The 19,513-nt window shown below is 31.1% G+C and overlaps 1 protein-coding gene across 5 annotated transcripts in view; it reads left to right on the top strand.

The window, feature by feature from the left end:
• The window catches only part of Hrb27C (Heterogeneous nuclear ribonucleoprotein at 27C), a 37,192-nt gene extending 18,156 nt beyond the window's left edge, over positions 1–19,036 (top strand). For all 5 annotated transcript variants that reach the window (XM_074185502.1, XM_074185497.1, XM_074185499.1 and 2 more), the window contains exon 8: positions 17,567–19,036. In XM_074185502.1, coding sequence (XP_074041603.1) covers positions 17,567–17,658 — 92 coding nt within the window. In that variant the 3' untranslated portion in view covers positions 17,659–19,036. The remainder of the gene's footprint in view (positions 1–17,566) is intronic.
• Positions 19,037–19,513: the final 477 nt, after the last annotated feature.

Genomic DNA, 19,513 nt, shown 5'->3' with positions numbered 1-19,513 from the left:
CTGAACAAGGAGACCCGTCATGTTCCTCTCACAACTCTTTTCAACTTGAAAATAAAAACAGATATTATGGTAGCAAAAATTTATTTAATTTTTTATTTGGCTTTCAACAATTCTTTCACAAGTTATTAATAAATACTGCGAGAAATCATTTACAAGGAGCATCAGCAATTATTTCGATGCTAATTGACAAAAGTATAGACCTAATACTCACTACATGGGATCTCGATTGAGGACAATTCATTTTAAGACATTCCAGATATGATGTCCTCGAGTTTATTGCAGAAATATATTCTGAATATAACAAAGGAAAAACTATTCCAGAATATTTTCAACGTTTATCATTTCAATAGTTGCTATTATCTCTATTCTTTATTGCTTTTTCTCAGATGGATGACAAATCCGTATTTTTAATTCAATAAAAAAAAATTACTATGTATCAGGAGTTCTAACACAACGTTTCATCAGACCTTATGAAGAATATATAATAAATAAACCATAAAATTGATATCTCGACTATCTCTACAATAAATTGAGTTGTTTTTTATTCTTGACACAATTGTGTATTTCATTTTGATGAGTTATATTGCCAGGATACACGTCCAAGTAGATAAAGAATTGGTTCTCAATGTTAGTAACACACTTTTCTGAATGTTTAATAAGCTACCTTATTCACTTTTTATATATTTTATTGTTATCAAAATAATTTTCTATTTAAGTATTACTTTTTGGTGAATCCATTCTATTTGGATGTAAATATTTTTTTGACATGCATCAAAATATGTTTTAAATTCTGCTTTATCTAACTTATTTGAAAGATTCAAACATCAAGTATACTTCATTGAAAATAGTTGAACTATATGTGGGACACTTTTGAGAGAGGGAATACTTGGGTTTCACTTGCTATCTTTACACTTACATGCAAAGTTCTACCAATTGTCTGTTGGTGACAGTGTTCGACTGATCGTTTATTTCAGCAGAAACACTTTTTTTTACTTCCTTAATGCTTGGGAGGAAACTCGAATATGAGAATGTTTTTAAAAATACATTTTAGTTTTATAAAATCTATTGTCATAAAATAGGATAAACCTACATTTTATAATTGTTGACATATTTCTAGAAGCATTTCAAAAAGACTTATTTGTTCAGTTAGGTTACCTACCTATTTAAGAATAGTGTTTGTGATCAACGCAAGTATTAATATCTCTACGATATTGAGCAAACTAATGCCAGATATTTATTTTTACAATATAAGATTTTATTGTGAGGTTTAGGAGGAAAATTGTATATTTTGAAAAATATTTCGAGAACTGCTTCCTAATCGAATTAATTTAACTTTTATGATCATAGTATATTATCAGTTATGGCTGTTTCTTTACCATTTCAACTTTTTTGGATTTCTCCTTAACGTTCGGAGGAAAGATCTTCCTGGAGTTCTATTTGGTCATTGCCTTTGGTAATGTCAGTTAGCAGACCACTGCCAACAAACTCACAAAACAAGTTATTTTATTTTGTATATATGTGAAAGTAATGTCTTTCACAGGAATATTTAAAATTTGGTTATTTTTAAATATTGATCTGTAGAAAATTGTTTTACAGTGTTACGAGTTTACCATTTTACTGAAATATTTTTCTTGGGACATTCAATTTTCTGCACTGGTATCAGTTTGTTCTTTGAGTGTCCAAGGTAACGTGTCTGAAATAAATTTTTGCAGTCACCTCAGTTTTGCACACCACTATACCTCAGGAAGAGACATAGCATTTTCTGAAAATAATCTAGAAAAATAAGTAACCTATGAAATCAAGGTAATTAATATTTAGTATATGAGAATTCTGTCTGTCTGGGCCTTGTCTGTCTATCTAATCACATTGTAATTGATGTTATTTATCCAGATTTTATATATTTTTTTTTTAATTTTGATTGTGACAATCTACATAAGCAATGTTCGTAAGTAGTTTAGAAGTAAAAGAATATTGTTTTCTAGTTTTAGTCGAAAATTATTCTCGGTTGATTCAGACCAATATTACAAATTACAAATCGGTCTCTAAGTAGATTGTAGTTTTTAATCTAGTAAATTTGACAAAACATGGGGATGATTCAATGATAGTAGAGTGGTTACGAACCTGATTAGCGTCCATTCATTTGTCTGATTTGAAAAAACTTAAAATAATGCGTTTAAAGACTTAACCGAGGGGACATTATTATTTCTTCCAGTTTTATTCATCATTCTCATTCTTGATATATTATTTTCAATAGCAGCTATATTTTAAATTGTTTTGATTTCATCACATGTCAAGTTATATCGTTAGTCTAATTGAATAGTTGTTGATAAATTAGTTCAATTTATTCCCTTTATCTTATGGTGGGGGAGTTATTGTAAATACATATAAACCACAATTCGAACTGTTATTCATATTCTATGAATTAATGCACATAATTAAATCTTGTTTATTCTTCCATTTTGACCAGTGTCAGGTACTGTTTCAATATTTGAAGATGGAAAAAGACAAGGTATTCGGTAGAACAGTAACAATTATATCTTATCCTCAATATGTATATGAAATACCTCGTTTCAAAAATAATCTTTTGAACAAGATGAACATTTCAAACACCTATTCAATTCTTTTTTAGTTCTTGAGTAGTTACAAGTTGGGGCCTGTTATAAAAAAAATTCATTATCTACGTAGATCATTCTACTTCCTGTAATGAAGTATTTGAAGTTCATTGTACACACGAATATATTAATATACATTTATGTCTAATGAAGAGGTATTATTTAAATTACATTAGTTCTTAGATATTACACTAATACAAAATAAATCTACAAATTAATAATAGATTATTTATGAAATGTATTTTATATTACCATTACTGACATAGTTAATTGAATTGTTAGTGTAATTATAAATTTAGAGGAGTAAAAATTAGAAGAATTCGACTGATGTACAGGTACTGGCTAAGTTTTAAATTAAAAGAAAAATATACAATAAATCACTTTAAAATATTTAGGACCCTTAAATATAGTGCAATTTCTTATGGGATTTTATCTAGTGAAATAGTACATTACATTAGGTATTCTCATAATTTTTAGCATAATTTAACATAAGGGTATGTTTCTATAAAACATACAATTTTTGTGAAGTATTTGTTGCTCAAAAGATATTATTTTGTATTATGTTATCTATAAGAAATCCTATGTCTACCGACAATGATCTAATGAAACTGTATATTCAATATATGAGTGTGACTTGAGTGTTGCATTGTTTTATAATTCTTAAGCCTGATAGTTATTGACAAACATGTTATTTAATAATTAAGCTAACATTATATTCACATAACTTGTCCCTCCTTTAACTTCTTCATACATTTTACTGAACTCATATTGTCCTCTACCACTGTAAATCAGCTTTATAGATTTGTACGTGTTGACCTGTTGCAAGCAAATTTCATTATCAAATAAGTCTTTGAAAAGTATTGTAAAGGTTGTCGAGGTCATCTGTTAGAAAAAAGTAATTGTTAACAGAGTACTTCAAGCGAACTAATGCCTGTTTTTGAAAATTTAAATAATACGAGTATAAAATCATATACATACATACATTTATATATATATATATATACACATACATGTATGTATTTATAGTAGTTCATTTGTAATGGGGTAGTTGATATTTGAATATATTTAGCCTGAATTAAGATGTCTTTAGATTATGAAAATACTTACAAAACAATGTACCTATTAAATATCTCTAAATGAGAAAATATAACACATAAAAAACTCATTGTCTCTTTTTCCTGTGCCATTCTCGAAGTTTATATGATAACAGATTCTCTATTGATCTGGATTTATTTTTCAGATTATATTGGGGTAAAATCACAAGTAAAAGCATGATCCTACAGATGTTAGGAAATAAAATTTGGAGATTCGTTGTTTGAGAGCCTGTGTATGCCAGGTCTTCGTTGTTTTATAAAAACTGAAAGTTTCTCAGCGCATAGCTCCATCATCAGAGGCCAATGGGCTACTATGAAGTTTGGATCATCGTAGCTTTGGCAGGTAACAGGTAGCAAAGATGTAAAAACATATCACAGGATACTCTTGAACTTTAATAAATTGTAACTGTACTTATTATAAAAGCTAAATTTTGTATGTTATTTGGGTATATTATAAGATGATTCCTCGGTGAAAGGACTTCGACAGTTCTAATACTAATACCTGACAAGAAAAACTCAAAGGTTAGCTGTAGATGCGGGTGCAGGGCCACATACATCCAAGAAAATTTGAATTTAATAGTTGTACTCACATTCTAGTATACAAGCTAAATTTTATATAAGTTATTTGAGTGATTATGAGATATTTCCTTAGTAGCCAGATATTTTCGATAGTTCACACCTGACCAGACAAAATTACAGATTAGCTGTTAAAGCAAGCCCCAGTGCAAGTGGGTTAGGTATTTTGCTACGCATCTGTTAACTTTGTACGTGTTGAGTTATTACAGCTACAAGATTTTATATTATTCGTTTGTGCATTTTAAAAAATTATTGCAATCTGATAATTATGATGAAATATATTTTTCTGTTAACCCTTTCAGTCATAAATTATGAAAACAATTTTTTTTGTTTTTTCATAAAAGGTTGTTTTTACTATAAATTTGAACCCGCTTGAATGCCTGGGTGGCCTTGGGTGTTCAAGGTCAGATATGTACACTGTGATGTACATTATGACTAAAGAAGGAGCTCAACATGTACATATAATCAGTCATAATGTATGAAAAGAGTGAAAACAATTTTTGTCAAACATTTTCAGAAAACACTTTATTTTGAGATGTTCACTAAACAATTTTACAAAAATGTAACACTTTCTTTGCCATACAATGGCTTCTTCTTCAGCCATTATATGGCTAACCACTTGTCACGTTTTTTTAAAACTGTTTAATGAAAATCTCACAATAAAATTTTGTTTGATTACGTTAGTAATGGATTTTCAAGTACCGGCCAATTCCATCATATTCAATTTTTGTCTCTACTCATACAAAGTGATCCATTACATTTAATGTATGTATATGTGAGATTCAAATTTTTGTTTTTGTTCCGCCCCATATTCTCACATAATATAGAAAAATGAGCTGTAGTATCAAAATAAAAACTGTCTCAGGTTGCGATTGTTTACATGATTCGGAAGAATTCAACCTAGAACTGAAAGAAGACCGTGCTGAATCCGAACATGTAGGTCTTCTTCGTTTCTTCACAATTTGTCACATAATATAAGGACATCAGCCAAGTTCTGCCGATAGTGTATTAGATTTAGAACGTGTTTAACTGTATTGGACAAAGTAGAATGATTTAATTACCTTCAATATAAATTGATGTTCACGGAGATGTACACCATGACTGAAAGTGTTTAACCAATAACCAATTGTCGCGCCTTTCTATGCACAGAAACCCTCATAATTCGAAACTTTTGCGAGGATTGACGAGGTCTTACCTTTTAGCTTGTGATTTCTAGCACGGGCTGAATATTCAAAGTGAACGTCGAAAATCCCACAGAATTCAACTAACGTTCACATAGCGGTTGATTGAGTGATTGGGCTGAAACACTCACGCTAACAAACCGGCTACTGCGCAACATCCCAGGTATTACAACTGTTGAAAGTCCGGCTCCTGAGGAAACATCTTAAGGTTACCCGAATAACATACATCAAATTCAACTTTCATATTGTAATGTAAGTACAGTTATAATTTATTGAAGTTTTAAGGTTATGCGGCGAGGGGTTTCCACATTTTTGCTATCTTTTACCTGTCAAAGCCACAATGATCCTAAGCTCATAGTAGCCCATCGTTCTCTTCCTATGATGGCGTCGTGCGCTGAGAAAATTTTTGCTTTTATAAAATAACGAAGGTATGGCATTCACCAGCACTTGCTCCATATTTTGAAAATCCTATGTTTAAAAATATTTCCTTTGCTTTGCACGGTGACATGTGTCTCGGTATCTTAAAGCAATCTCAAACAAACCTTTTTGGAGGTGTATGTTAAACCGTTTAATATTCATTTGCCGAGATTGAAAATAGTGAATTTAACTTATAATTAAAATAAAAGTGAACAAAGTTAATGACATTTCTGTATTAATAATCAATTGAAACTCAAAATAAACCATTTAATTGAAGTAAAATAACTTGTCATGAGATCAAGCCCCATTATATAATTGAATGATAATTTGGGTGTGTATGAACGAGGAGACTCCAAAATTCACTTTGGTTTTTTTATATTTGATGAATGATCTGTTTTCTTAAATATCTGTCTACAGAGAGTCCAAAAAAAAAATGCAAATTTCTTTGAGAGTTTAATTTGTTTACTTATCAGTTAGTAATATATTCATTTCTGATATCATAGATATGTTCACCATATTATTTTCTGATTCAAAATATATAAATAAAAATTGAATATTCGAATAATAATCTCTTAGTAAGTTTTCACTTTTTCAAATATTTTTTTGAGTTAGTTTTAGCCTAGCAGATAAAACCTTGAAACAATATGACATTTCGAGATGTTGAATACTCGCAATAGTTTTCATATAAGAAAAACAATTTAGAAAGTGTATTGTAAAGATATTGAAAATATCAAGTTTTATTAAAGAAACGTTACATTCAGAACATGAAAGAATATTTTACAAAAAAAGAATTGACAATGAATAACTTTTTTATCATCTTTTTGAAATAACGACTGTTATCAGTTTTTTTCTAAATGTTTAATAATGGAGTTTACATCATTTAATATACAAATCGGAAGCGTTTTTAGAGTGTCCCGCCTATGAAAATTGAATAAAAGGTTGCCAAAACTCATCTGTTTGCTAAAAGACCTCTTGTAATTTACTGATAGATCAAAAGTGTAATATAATTTTGTAAATACCAAAAAAAATCCATTCATTCTCGATACTTATGGGTTTTCATTCTCCTAAAATTCAAAAGTCACAAATTAAATTAATCAAGGTTTATATAAGTTGTAATTTAATGTAATAACCTTTAAAGTGAAAAAAAGTTGAACAAGAACATCATATATTTATATTATCATGGATCCTGTTATTAATTTTCATCAAGTAATGGGTCAGTCCATTCATAACATATTTTTATAAAACATTAATGTTCTAGTAACTACCTCCATTTCCATCTTCAAAATGAACTGACACACTAATCAAAAACAACCAAATGATTAACTTTTTAGCATATTGTCCATATGCAAACATGATTGACAATTTACAAATTGTAATATCCAATGAATTGTTTGAAGGTGATTGACAATGTTTCATGATGAATTTCACTAGTTCGGACTTCCATTGTCTAATATATAAAATGATTTGAAATCCCTGAAACAACTAAAAAAGAAGAATTAAAAATGAATAGCTGAAAATAACAATTATATTAAGCAAAAAAACCTGAAATGAAATAATAGTGAAATAAAATACAAGTAAAAATAGAACAATTGAATAAATAAAAATAAAGAAATAAACATGAAAGTAAAAAAAAAGTTGAGAGATTCCAAGCCAAGTTAGTTCACGATGTTTCGATTGTTAGTATTTACAATCGTCTTCGGGTGATGACTGGACTGATTCCTCCGAGAGATGACTATTTATGGGTCGTTCGAGTACTTTCATGGAAAGCGGGGATAAGTGAAAGTACTCGAACGACCCATAAATAGTAATCTCTCGGAGGAATTAGTCCAATCATCACCCGAAAACGATTGTAGATGCTAACAATCGAAACGTCGTGAACTAACTTTGGAATCTCTTAACTTTTTATTTTCATGTTTATTTCTTTATTTTTATTTTTTTGTTCAATTGTTCTATTTTTACTTGTATTTTATTTTACTATTATTTTATTTCAGGTTTTTTTGCTTAATAAAATTGTTATTTTCAGCTATTCATTTTTTATTCTTCTTTTTTAGTTGTTTCAAGGATTTCAAATCATTTTATATATTAGACAATGGAAGTCCGAACTAGTGAAATCCAATGAATAATTGAAAAACTCACTTTTTTTCACAAAGACTGACCTTTAAGCTTCACACTTCATCTTTCACACTTTTAATTGAATTTTCTGTGGATCTGCCAATTCAATGTTTACTTCATTCTAAGAGGATTGTTCAAATGGTAATGATAAAATTCTATATTCAGAAATATTTAATCAGTCTTCTGAATCTACATGTTCTTATTGAAACAAAACCGTTTATCCTTCTACACTTTACCTATCTTTCTTACTTTTGAATACTTTTGGTTGGTCAGTCAGAAGTTGCAATAGCAAATTTCTTGATTGTTGAAACGGTGGGCAAATCCACTAGTGTGTTCAAGCAAAACATACATTTTTATCACACATATCTTACCCCAAATCATCCCATATAAATCGGATTCATTCCTACAGATTGAAAAGTAGCACACGTGAGACAAGTGAAAAATAAAAGTTATTTATTTTGCATATAATAGTAGTAACTCGTATTTACAGAAAATATTTGGATTACTTTGACATTAAAAAAAAAAGATATTTATAAAAAAATTGTTGAATATTCATTTAATATGATCTGGAACTAAATTAAAAACTACTGAACTGTGAATTTGATCAATTGTAAAACTGGAACACCACTAACATGCTATAATTATTTTTTGAATAAAATCCATTTTCTTTAAGTCATTCAGAAGGAAAATTCATACTTTTTTGACAAACCTCGTATATGACTGAAAGAATTTAATAACATATGGTTACACTTTAGGTTTTAATTCTAGCAGAACTTTTTATGAAGAATAACTTTTGTGATTCCAACTTACTGAGACATAACGTAGAAATATTCAACATTATATGTGGTCCTACTTGCGATCTTGTTTGGTTTCTGGCTTTTGTTGTGGATTCTAGAAATTGGGTAGATTTTTCACTTCTTGAATATGCCATGTATCCTTATGACCTAATATAAAATGGGCAGTTGCAGTGAACAAACAACAAACCAGAGGTCTGTGTGATTTAGATAACTTCAGTAACCAGAAAGTTATAATTTACTGGCATTGTATTCTGTTTCCAACTGGTGAGCAGAGGATTGGTCATTTCACAAAGTTAAATAAAACACCATTTTTGTCATAACTATCAATGCAACTTAATCAAAAAGCAGAAAAAGTAAATTTGTCTCCATATACAGTGTCACACATAAAGTCCGCATCAGATGGGATTTTTTTTGTTCATCTCTTCAAGCAACTTTTGATATCTCCATTAGGTTGTGCTTTAAAAATTATGCCAAATGACATGCATATGACCGATCAAGTGATTTTTCTTCCCTGTCAAATTTGACATTTTTTCCAAAAAATGTTCGGAAAAGCAGTTATTTCTCGAAATTTCGAAAATCGGTAAAGAGAAAAGATGATTGTTTTTTCATTTTTTACCCATATACCAATTTTTAGCTCTCTAGTACAAATTTTGTTTTTTTACAGTTTTTCGAAAATTTGACATTTGCCGATTTCTCAAATTTAGCCAAACCTCAACAAAGTTAGTGCTTTATGCCTAACTTATTTTTTCAACGCATTTTTATGTCCAATTGCAATTCTGAATACAACTTATTTCGCAAAAATTTAAAACACCAGAAAAAATGATGCAAAGTTGATACAGTTTTTAAAAACAGATAAATATTTCACTTTATTTCTACTTTTTGCGAAATAGCTTGATACATAAGCATAATCAAAAAACAATATCAATGAAAAGTCAATAATTTATTCTTTGCTGCACTTTTCAAACAGTTAAACTTTGATTTACTAATTACGAAAAACTACAACGCAATTAAACTAAGGGAAGGAATTATACGAAAGTAATTTCACATTTACTAAATATCTTTTATGAGGTATGAATGAACAAAATTACTTCAGAAATCAATTTAGATTTTGTTGCCTAGAAAACTAAACCGTAAAAAATTCTAACAAACATCTGTTAAAATAAAGTTATAATTTAAATTAATAACACTGAATCGAATCGAAACATATGCCTAAACCATGTAAATACAAAATAAAAAGTCACATTTCGGTGTGCCTTCCACCACGTTCAATGCAATCAATTGTCCTTTTTAAAACATCTTTAACTGCATTCTTTATACTACGGGGTTTCGTGCTTACAACACATTCTCGAATAACTGCCTTTAAATGGTTTATATCTCGAAAAGGTCTTTGCTTATACACCTTTTGTTTTAAGTAACCCCACAAGAAGAAATCTAGTGGGGTTATATCAGGAGATCTAGGCGGCCAAAAGTGTTCCATATTGCGACTGATTAATTTGCCCCTAAATATTTCCAAAAGACGCTCTTTAACCACCCTTGTAGTATGAATAGGTGCACCATCACACTGATACCACACAACATTTCTTACTTGAAGGGGCATATTATCCAAAACTTCAGATAGTTCGGTATTCACAAAGCGTAGGTAGTCCGCAGAATTTAAATTATGTCTAAAAAAGTATGGTCCTATAATTTGATCGTTTAATATGCCACACCATACATTCGTCTTAAACGAATATTGATCTCGACATTCGATTACGAAATGTGGGTTTTCTTTTGCCCACCACCTGCAGTTTTGCGAGCTCACAACGCCATTTGAAGAGAAGGTCGCTTCATCTGTCCATGAAATTTCATAAGGAAAATGATAATTTTCTTCTTTTTCCCCTTGAAACCAAAAAGAAAAATACAAGCGCATATCTAAGTCCCTTTCTTTTGATGTATTGATAAATTTCGGTTTATGTGGCATAAATTAATTTTTGTGTAAAATACGTCATACACTCTCTCGGTTAACATCTATTCTATCTGCAATATCTTGAATACTTGTTTTTTTATGTTCTACGACTTCCAAACATATTTCAAATTCCACTTCTTCAGTATGTCTAGAAGGCTGATGTGCTTTTCTAAAATTACTCTCAACCGAGCCAGTAGGTTTAAACTTAGCTATTATCCTACTAACTGTTGACTGATGAATATTTCTTGCAGGATGTCTGGCATTAAAAATATCAGCTACTTGTCGGTGACAGGTATTCTCGCCACATATTAAAACGATTTCAATTTTCTCTTGAAGATTCAGCATTTTTAACAACACACTAGACAACGAATAAACTATTTTAAATCTAAAACTGATAAACACTATTTTGAGTTATTCAACAAATGTCATATGACAATAAAATATTTTGCTTATTCAGTTCAGTTCAATTGTTTCCACAGTACCCTTAGTTTAATTTCGTTGTAATTTTTCGTAATTAGTAAATCAACTTTATTTTAACAGATGTTTGTTAGAATTTTTTACGGTTTAGTTTTCTAGGCAACAAAATCTAAATTGATTTCTGAAGTAATTTTGTTCATTCATACCTCATAAAAGATATTTAGTAAATGTGAAATTACTTTCGTATAATTCCTTCCCTTAGTTTAATTGCCTTGTAATTTTTCGTAATTAGTAAATCAAAGTTTAACTGTTTGAAAAGTGCAGTAAAGAATAAATTATTGACTTTTCATTGATATTGTTTTTTAATTATGCTTATGTATCAAGCTATTGCGCAAAAAGTAGAAATAAAGTGAAATATTTATCTGTTTTTAAAAACTGTATCAACTTTGCATCATTTTTGGCATAATTTTTTCTGGTGTTTTAAATTTTTGAGAAATAAGTTGTATTTAGAATTGCAATTGGTAATAAAAATGCGTTGAAAAAATAAGTTAGGCATAAAGCACTAACTTTGTTGAGGTTTGGCTAAATTTGAGAAATCGGCAAATGTCAAATTTTCGAAAAACTGTAAAAAAACTAAATTTGTACTAGAGAGCTAAAAATTGGTATATGGGTAAAAAATGAAAAAGAACCATCTTTTCTTTTTACCGATTTTCGAAATTTCGAGCAATAACTGCTTTTCTGAACATTTTTTGGAAAAAATGTCAAATTGGACAGGGAAGAAAAATCACTTGATCGGTCATATGCATGTCATTTGGCATCATTTTCAAAGCACAACCTAATGGAGATATCAAAAGTTGCTTGAAGAGATGAACAAAAAAAAATCCCATTTGATGCGGACTTTATGTGTGACACTGTATATGCGAAGGTAAAACTAATTATCGGTCACAAGGAGGGGAGGAGTGTATAGTGATTTTTCCAAAATGGTGGATTTTTCCTACTGGATCAACTAATATCATGTCGACGGGTACCAAGGAAAATAAACTACGTAATGTTATTAACAGCGAAAAGTGTGGATGATGTACATTTGCAGACACAAATTGAAATAACAGGTATCAAGGGAAAAAGCAAAATGTCCTACAAATCAGGTATGTTTTATACGAAAGAAAAAACAAACCAGGATGAGGGAGAACAAAAATGAGAGTGCCAGTGTAACATACATCTGGGCGAAATCGTTAAAATAGATAAAATAGCATGCTCGATTCACAAACACTAAAAGAAATGAAAAATAGACAGATTAGACCGTTGGTGAATCTGTTGGCAAAGAAAGTGGGAGACAGATGAGCTCGCTAGTAAAAAAATGTGTCTAGCATGAAAACAACAGATAAAGAGAGAAGCTCAGCTGGATCAAACGTGATCCGATGGCGAATATCTCAGGTGTGGCTTCCGTTCAGTAGCAATTCTAAATATGTTTTTCAGATAATATTTCTTCACTACATCATTATGAAATTTACATTTCTGCCTGTTTATATGTGATAAAATTACATATGCTCTTATACATATTTATGTAAATTACCGGTTTCATTGGAGTTTCACGGCATATATTTATATTTCGAAATAATGTTTCTTTTCAAAATTATCACTCGTCTCGGTCAAGATTTAAAGTCACATCCTTCCCTCGGACTAACGTCTAAGGGCCACATTAAAACAATGCGATAACAGTTATTGAGAAAGAAGAAACCTCCATTATACAAATAACCATTTCATTATTGCTATTCTATGCATACATAATTTCACATCATACAATAAAGCCAAACATTTTTCAACATGTGCAAGAAAATTTAAAAAGAGACAAAATATATACTAGCAAAAATGAAGGATCAAACTTTATCATGGATGGATTTGGTCGATACTTGATAAAAATCCATAACTTATTCAAACAACACATTATTGTAAGATTTCCATTGCACAGTTTACAAAACCGCAACACGTGTTTCGTAAGATAATAGCTTCCCCAAGCGGTTTCATACTAATTAAATTCAACTACATTTGAACTTTATATAACAATTTCAATCATGTGAACTTCTACCCGCATAATGACTAATAATTTTACCAGAGTTTAGGTAAAAAACCTTGAGCCACAATAAATCCTTGCGGGTTGCGGTGGAGGGTCGAATAGACCTACTCACTTTAGACCTAACGTAACCTAGGTAAAAACTGATTGAAATGTTTAAACTTTATGAAAGTAAATTTTACCAACTCATTAAATGGACATGTAGATTAGATTAGATTGTCGGGGAGCTAGCCCATGGCCTGATTCACTGCGACCTTTTCAGATTTATTGTGATGCTCGTTGGTTGTTAGAGTTCATTGTCTAGCTTGATCTCTTTGATGAGACTCCATAGCCTTGACACTGACCCTATAGCTGGCAGCGTCTGGCTTTTCTTCCCTGCATCTTGCGTGTTTCAGCCTTGCTGTCGCGTTCACAGAGCACACGCAGTGCGGGTTCTTCCTCTTCTTGACAGAACCTGTATTGGTTTTCTTTTGTCATATGTTTCCTGAGCCGGCTATGCCCCGTTAGTAGACCCACCACTACCCTTACAACCTTACGGTTGTGGTTCAGCAGGTCTTCCGTGAATCTGGGCGATGGTTTCTTTATGAACTCTTTCGCCTGCCTCATTCCTGGGAGCTTATTCGACCATTTTATCGATTCGGCTTGCATCCATGAGTTTATGGATGTTTTTATACATGCTTTCGCTACCCCGCAGAAGGGTTATGGGCCCTCATGTCCCAAGCTAGAGTGACCCTATTTTAGGTTCTTAGATCCTTGAGTGCGCTCAGACAGCGTCCCACCAGTCTTGAGAGGACTTGAAATGAGCTGAGCGCTTTAATTGCCGCCCGGCTGTCTGAGAAAATGGCAATGGTTTTATTTGTGACCTTCTGCCTGTTTATTTCCCCTATACAGTGTTCTATGGCCGCTACTTCTGCCTGGAACACAGTTGCATTATGTCCGAGGCTGAGTGCGATTCTCGTCTTTGCTCTGCCTCCGTATATACCAGCTCCCACTCCTTCTTGGGTCTTTCAGCCATCTCTATACCAAGTTTCTTCCGCTTTTACCGGTAGGCCGTTTTGCCAGTCCTCATGTACATGTTCAAGTGGTCCTTTATATAATGACTAATAATTTTACCTGAGTTCAGGTGAAAACTAATTGAAAATTCAAACATAATCAGTTTCTACTTAGAAACGGATAAAATTATTGGTCATTAAGTAGGTAGAAGGTTATATGTTTCAAATTTTTCTTATATAAAGCACAAATTGTATACTTTTGAACCTTTGGCGTAGAATAAATCCAAGGAATCTCTTGAAGACGCCAACTTTATTACTGAAACGACCGTCGAGAAGAGTATTGCATTGGATCCATTTAATGAGTTGGTAAAATGAAATTATTATAGAGACAAGTCATGCGTATTGTCCCCTTTAAATTTAATATCTGATGGAAGAGTGCGATAATTTATATTTCATTAATAAAACTGCAATTCTTCCGCCTTGAGAGATTCATTATTTTAATGTTGTCCTTAGTCACCCCAGTCTCTTGAAGCTGTCTGTGCGGGTTCCCTTCCAAGGTGGCATCTCTAGTCAAGTTACTTGATCGTGGGAAAACTAAGATCAACCTAATGACCCTATTGATGTTTTTTTCTTCTACTTGGAAACCGTCTTGACTTGTCCATTTTTCCCAAGTCTCCAGAAAACACTGAATGCGTCATGGGCTTATTACGTTTTCCTCCCATCTTCTTCCTTCATGCCTCCCAGTCCAACAATCTTGTTTCCTGTACAAATTTCTACAGATGTTTCTTGATGGATACATGTCATACTTTCCTGGATATAATGTGGGTTGTCCATAAATTGTTTACCTCATGTGATGAAGTTCTTCACATTCGCATAAAACTTGGCATGCTGTCTCTGTCCGTTTGTTGCATTACCTGCCCTATTTTGCTCCAGGGAGTAGACTTGTAATTGTTTTGGCTGATTTCTTCTTGGACGATTCCTTATAAAGGTTTTACCATGTGTGTTCCGGGTACACTTTCCAATCTGGTTCTGTACCATCGATTTTGGTAGGAAGAGGTGCGTCAGGGCAGCACTTCACCTCAAGAGAAAGGAAAATATTGCACGAGACCTATTTTGTTGATTTCCTGATGACTATCATTGACTATCTGCTGTTGTTACTTTTGACATATTTCCTGCTTATAACTGCATTGCATATTCTGGGTTTTTTGTTGTATAAAGTATGGACTCTCGATGTGATTCTGCCCTTCTGCGTTCAGCCATACCGTGTGAAGAAGAACCGTTTTTGTATCCATTTCCAAATATTAGGAATCGGGTGCTAACTTCATCCAACTTTCAAATTTACCATACGTCTGGGAGTCATATTGTTGAAATCTCTTGACCTTATCATTACCTACGTTTTGCAGTTCATAATTCACTGAAGACCGTTGCCACTGGTTTTCACAGTGTAATGCTACTCCAATAGGTAGGAATGTGGAATTCTGGCCTCCAAAACTTGCTGGTCGATAGATCTATTAAGAAAAGTCATGAGAACCTCTCAGAACCAGCTGGATCAACCTTTCAACTATAGCTAGATCAACCTTTCAACTATAGCTAGATCATTACACCTGTAAATGGTTGGACTTTGTGTAAGTAGTGTGTTATGCTGTCTGTCGTTGCTGAGACTTCGAGTTGAACCATATACCACAGAAGATGTCCACCGTAATAGCAGACGAAACAATTGGTACTACAAATTCCATTTGACCATGTCCTACCAGCTCGGATTTTGTTCTCAGTAATCGTGTCTCAGGCTGTGGAAGCCTATATGTTTTTACAATGTATCATGCCTTTTCCTTGACATCTAATCGAACTTTGACTAGTTAATAAACCCTTTTCAAGTACTTTGTAAAAAACCATTCAGATCCATTGAGTTTGGTGAGGGTTTCATCAGTCATCAATCCTGGCAATGTATAACCAACTTTTTCAGTGAAATCGGCTTGACTCGTGACTTTCTGTATCAGATTTGTTTATCCTGTAGATTTTGTCTCTCGAGGTGCTTGAATCATCCGCATCGACTTTCTTTTCATTTCCATTCAACATTTTTTTGCTTTCCCGAGTTCTAGCATACATTGACAAATATTGAACCAACAATTTTTTTATATAGTTTGGACAATTGATGAAGGCTTGTACTCTAATCTGTTCCATGAATTCGTTCGGAACTTGAAAATAGGCTAAATTGATTAGTCTCTTTCATAATCTGCCCCATACTCAAGTTATTGACATCTGCTCATAAGTTGAAACTTGTTTCAAGAATTTTTGTCCACAAAGATATAACGCTTTTACAATCAATGGTACATATAGTATACACGAAGTCAGTTCGAATGGCATAAAATATTAATTTGTCTAGACAGAATTCAATATATCACTGAGGACTCTAACACAATATGGGAATCTAGAAACCAATGACAAATCTTAAAAAAGATAATCGGTTAAATAAATAAGCTTTCTGATTTTCTACTTTTTCATAATCGAATAAAAAATGTAGGAAACTTTCAAAGAAAGGTAGAAAAAATAACTAATAAAATCTTTTTGTATAAATTTTTGTAAAGTCCGTAGATGGTAAGACAAGTGTCTCATGCCGAAACTTCGAAGTACACCATTCAGGGTGATATTGTTCCATGTCATTTTGTATAAAAACTCCATCACTTTGTGTAGCGCTCCTATGAATAAAATCTGTTTCAATTCCATATTAAATGTTTCAAGTGCAAATTGAATGAAAGTGATTTCGTTCAATTCAATGTTCATATGAAAGTAGTTGTTTCAAAAAGGTTTTTTCTTTCAATTTGTATATGAAAGAAAATTCTGTGTATGCTCTACATACCTTTATGATGAGTTTTTATTGAAGTAATTTTTTTTCCTTTATTTGGAAGTTTTCTAGATTTTTTTCTTTAATGATTAGTGAAGTAGAAAGCTCAAAAGCGTTTTTCCAATAAAACTAGTATCTCCTAAAAATACTCATTTTTCAATTTGAACGATAATTATTCGTTTCTGACAGATACAATATAAAAATAAACAATCGTTTTATTTCAAACATGACTTTTCCAACATAAAAGTCGCCATGCAATGCATTTTAATTTACTTCATCAATATTGATTATACATTCGTGTATTCAAAGATAATACGAATTTGTTGAAATTATAGTTTAGATCATTGAACAATATCAGTGTTCTTCAATGTCATACTTTGAAAAAGTGTTACTCAAAGTATGGAAATATAAAGTTCATGTGAAATAAGGTGCCACATGACCTTTTCAATATTACGATCTTATTCCAGTAGTGATTGAATTTTTAATCATTTCATTAATTATTTATCGTAGGTTATTCAGCAGCCGGTGGAGATTATGTCAATGGCCCACAGCGAGGAAGTGGTTATGGCGTTGTTCAATCGTACCACCCATATCGGAGATAATTTTCAAAATTCCATTCCCAATGTTTTCATCTGACTACTCGTTATTGAAACGTTATTATTCACAAAACTGAATTCATTTGAGGGTCAACTACTTTGCCAAAACATGAATAAGTTTAGAGATAAACTAAATCGTTATATATTTATGAAAACATATTAACGAGAAATTAACAGCTAACAATGAAAAAAAGTGTTAAATAAAAAGAAGAGTAATTGCCCATCAACTTTTTATTTAACAATTTTTTTTGTTCAACGCTAATAAACTTTTGAATTATTGCCGCCTAGCTATCCTCCTTGACTTTAAATTATATCATTAGTTTAAACAAAGAATTGAGCTTATTTATGTATTTTTATGTGACATACTTTGATATGTATAAATATATCTAGATTTAATACTTTTGAATAATTTCAATAAAGAATACTTGAATATAATATTAATAAGTTACATTTTTTCAAAGGAAATGTATATTTTGAAAAATCCATGAAAATAATCATCATTTATGATTTATAATTAATTTTCTGGTGCAAGTTATGTGTTTTGAAAACAAATGGTAATTTCATTTTCACCAAATTCACATTTTTTCACTGGAAGTAAATTAATGACTTTCATTTCTATCAAACTTTTCATTTATGCATTGTGTTTAACATGAAATTTACGAAATTTCCGTATATTATTATTTGAACTATAAGTAAACTTCATGGTCTCAATGAATTCATTTATGAATTGATATATGATACATTATTGCGGAAAAAACTATTTTGTTTGCAGATGAATTTGTATTGTTATTGAAATTTGGCATCTCATAATTATGGCAGTAACACCAAGATTGAAGAAATTATTTAAATTTTTCAATCTCAACTGAATATTGAGAACTAATTGTTGAATTCATCTTTTTTTGTCTAAAAAATTCTTTCAAATATTTGATTATGGCTACTTATTTCATTTGGTCATTATATGAAGTATGAAGAATTATTGTTTCACTTTTTCCATGTGGTAGCTGCAATTAGTTTCTCAAGATAAGTTTTTATAAAGAAATTTGTAAATGGGTAATTATAAATTAGACCCAGGTTATTTCCCTCCTCAAATGAAATCAATTCCTAAGAGTCTGACATTTCAATAAAATATATCTAAAATATTATTGATATATAAGATAAGAATACATATGCATACATTTTATGTTGTAAATTGTAAATCCATTATGACTGCAGTAATTAGATTTTGTATCTAGTAACTTTTAAGATGGAATAAATTTGATATTTGTTTCTTGTTTTGCATTTGTCTGTTATGTTCAATGAAACTGTAGTCTGATATCAATAGATAATAGTAACTAGTTATTTATGAAAAAAACGGTAACAAGATAATAAAATAATTTGATAATAACTGTTTTTCTTATTTCTTTCAACATTTGTAATAATTTTTTATAAATATTTATAAAAAGATCAATTTTTTTATCTTATATTTGTTTTGCTTTCTAGTTGGTGTCACAATTGCCATTTCGGAAATGGTAATACTCACTAGTGATTGACATAATTCAATTATCATTCGAATTATAAATCACTCGCAATGTGAAGTAGAATCTCTCCATATACATCGATAATACAGTAGTTGTTCAGTATGTGAATGAACCTTATTAGATTAAACTGTAATTTTTACTGTAAACTGAGAACAATGTTTCGTTTCATTTTTATACATTGGGAATTTAATTTTCATGTTGTTCATTGAGTTCTATATTTCAATTTTGGAGTAACGTTTCATTCTGTTAATTTTTAAGATAAATCAGTGCCCACAGTTCTCAGTTGGCTTTGGTATTGGGTGTATTTTGTTTACAATAATCCCATTCCACATTGGGTTATTCCT

This window comes from Leptinotarsa decemlineata, unplaced genomic scaffold, assembly GCF_025532065.1.
Source record: "Leptinotarsa decemlineata unplaced genomic scaffold, Ldec_3_MD MMD2_P_RNA_scaffold_2, whole genome shotgun sequence".
Taxonomy (NCBI): Eukaryota; Metazoa; Arthropoda; class Insecta; order Coleoptera; family Chrysomelidae; genus Leptinotarsa; species Leptinotarsa decemlineata.
Note: the sequence above shows the minus strand (reverse complement) of the source record. Positions and strands in the feature narration are given on the sequence as shown.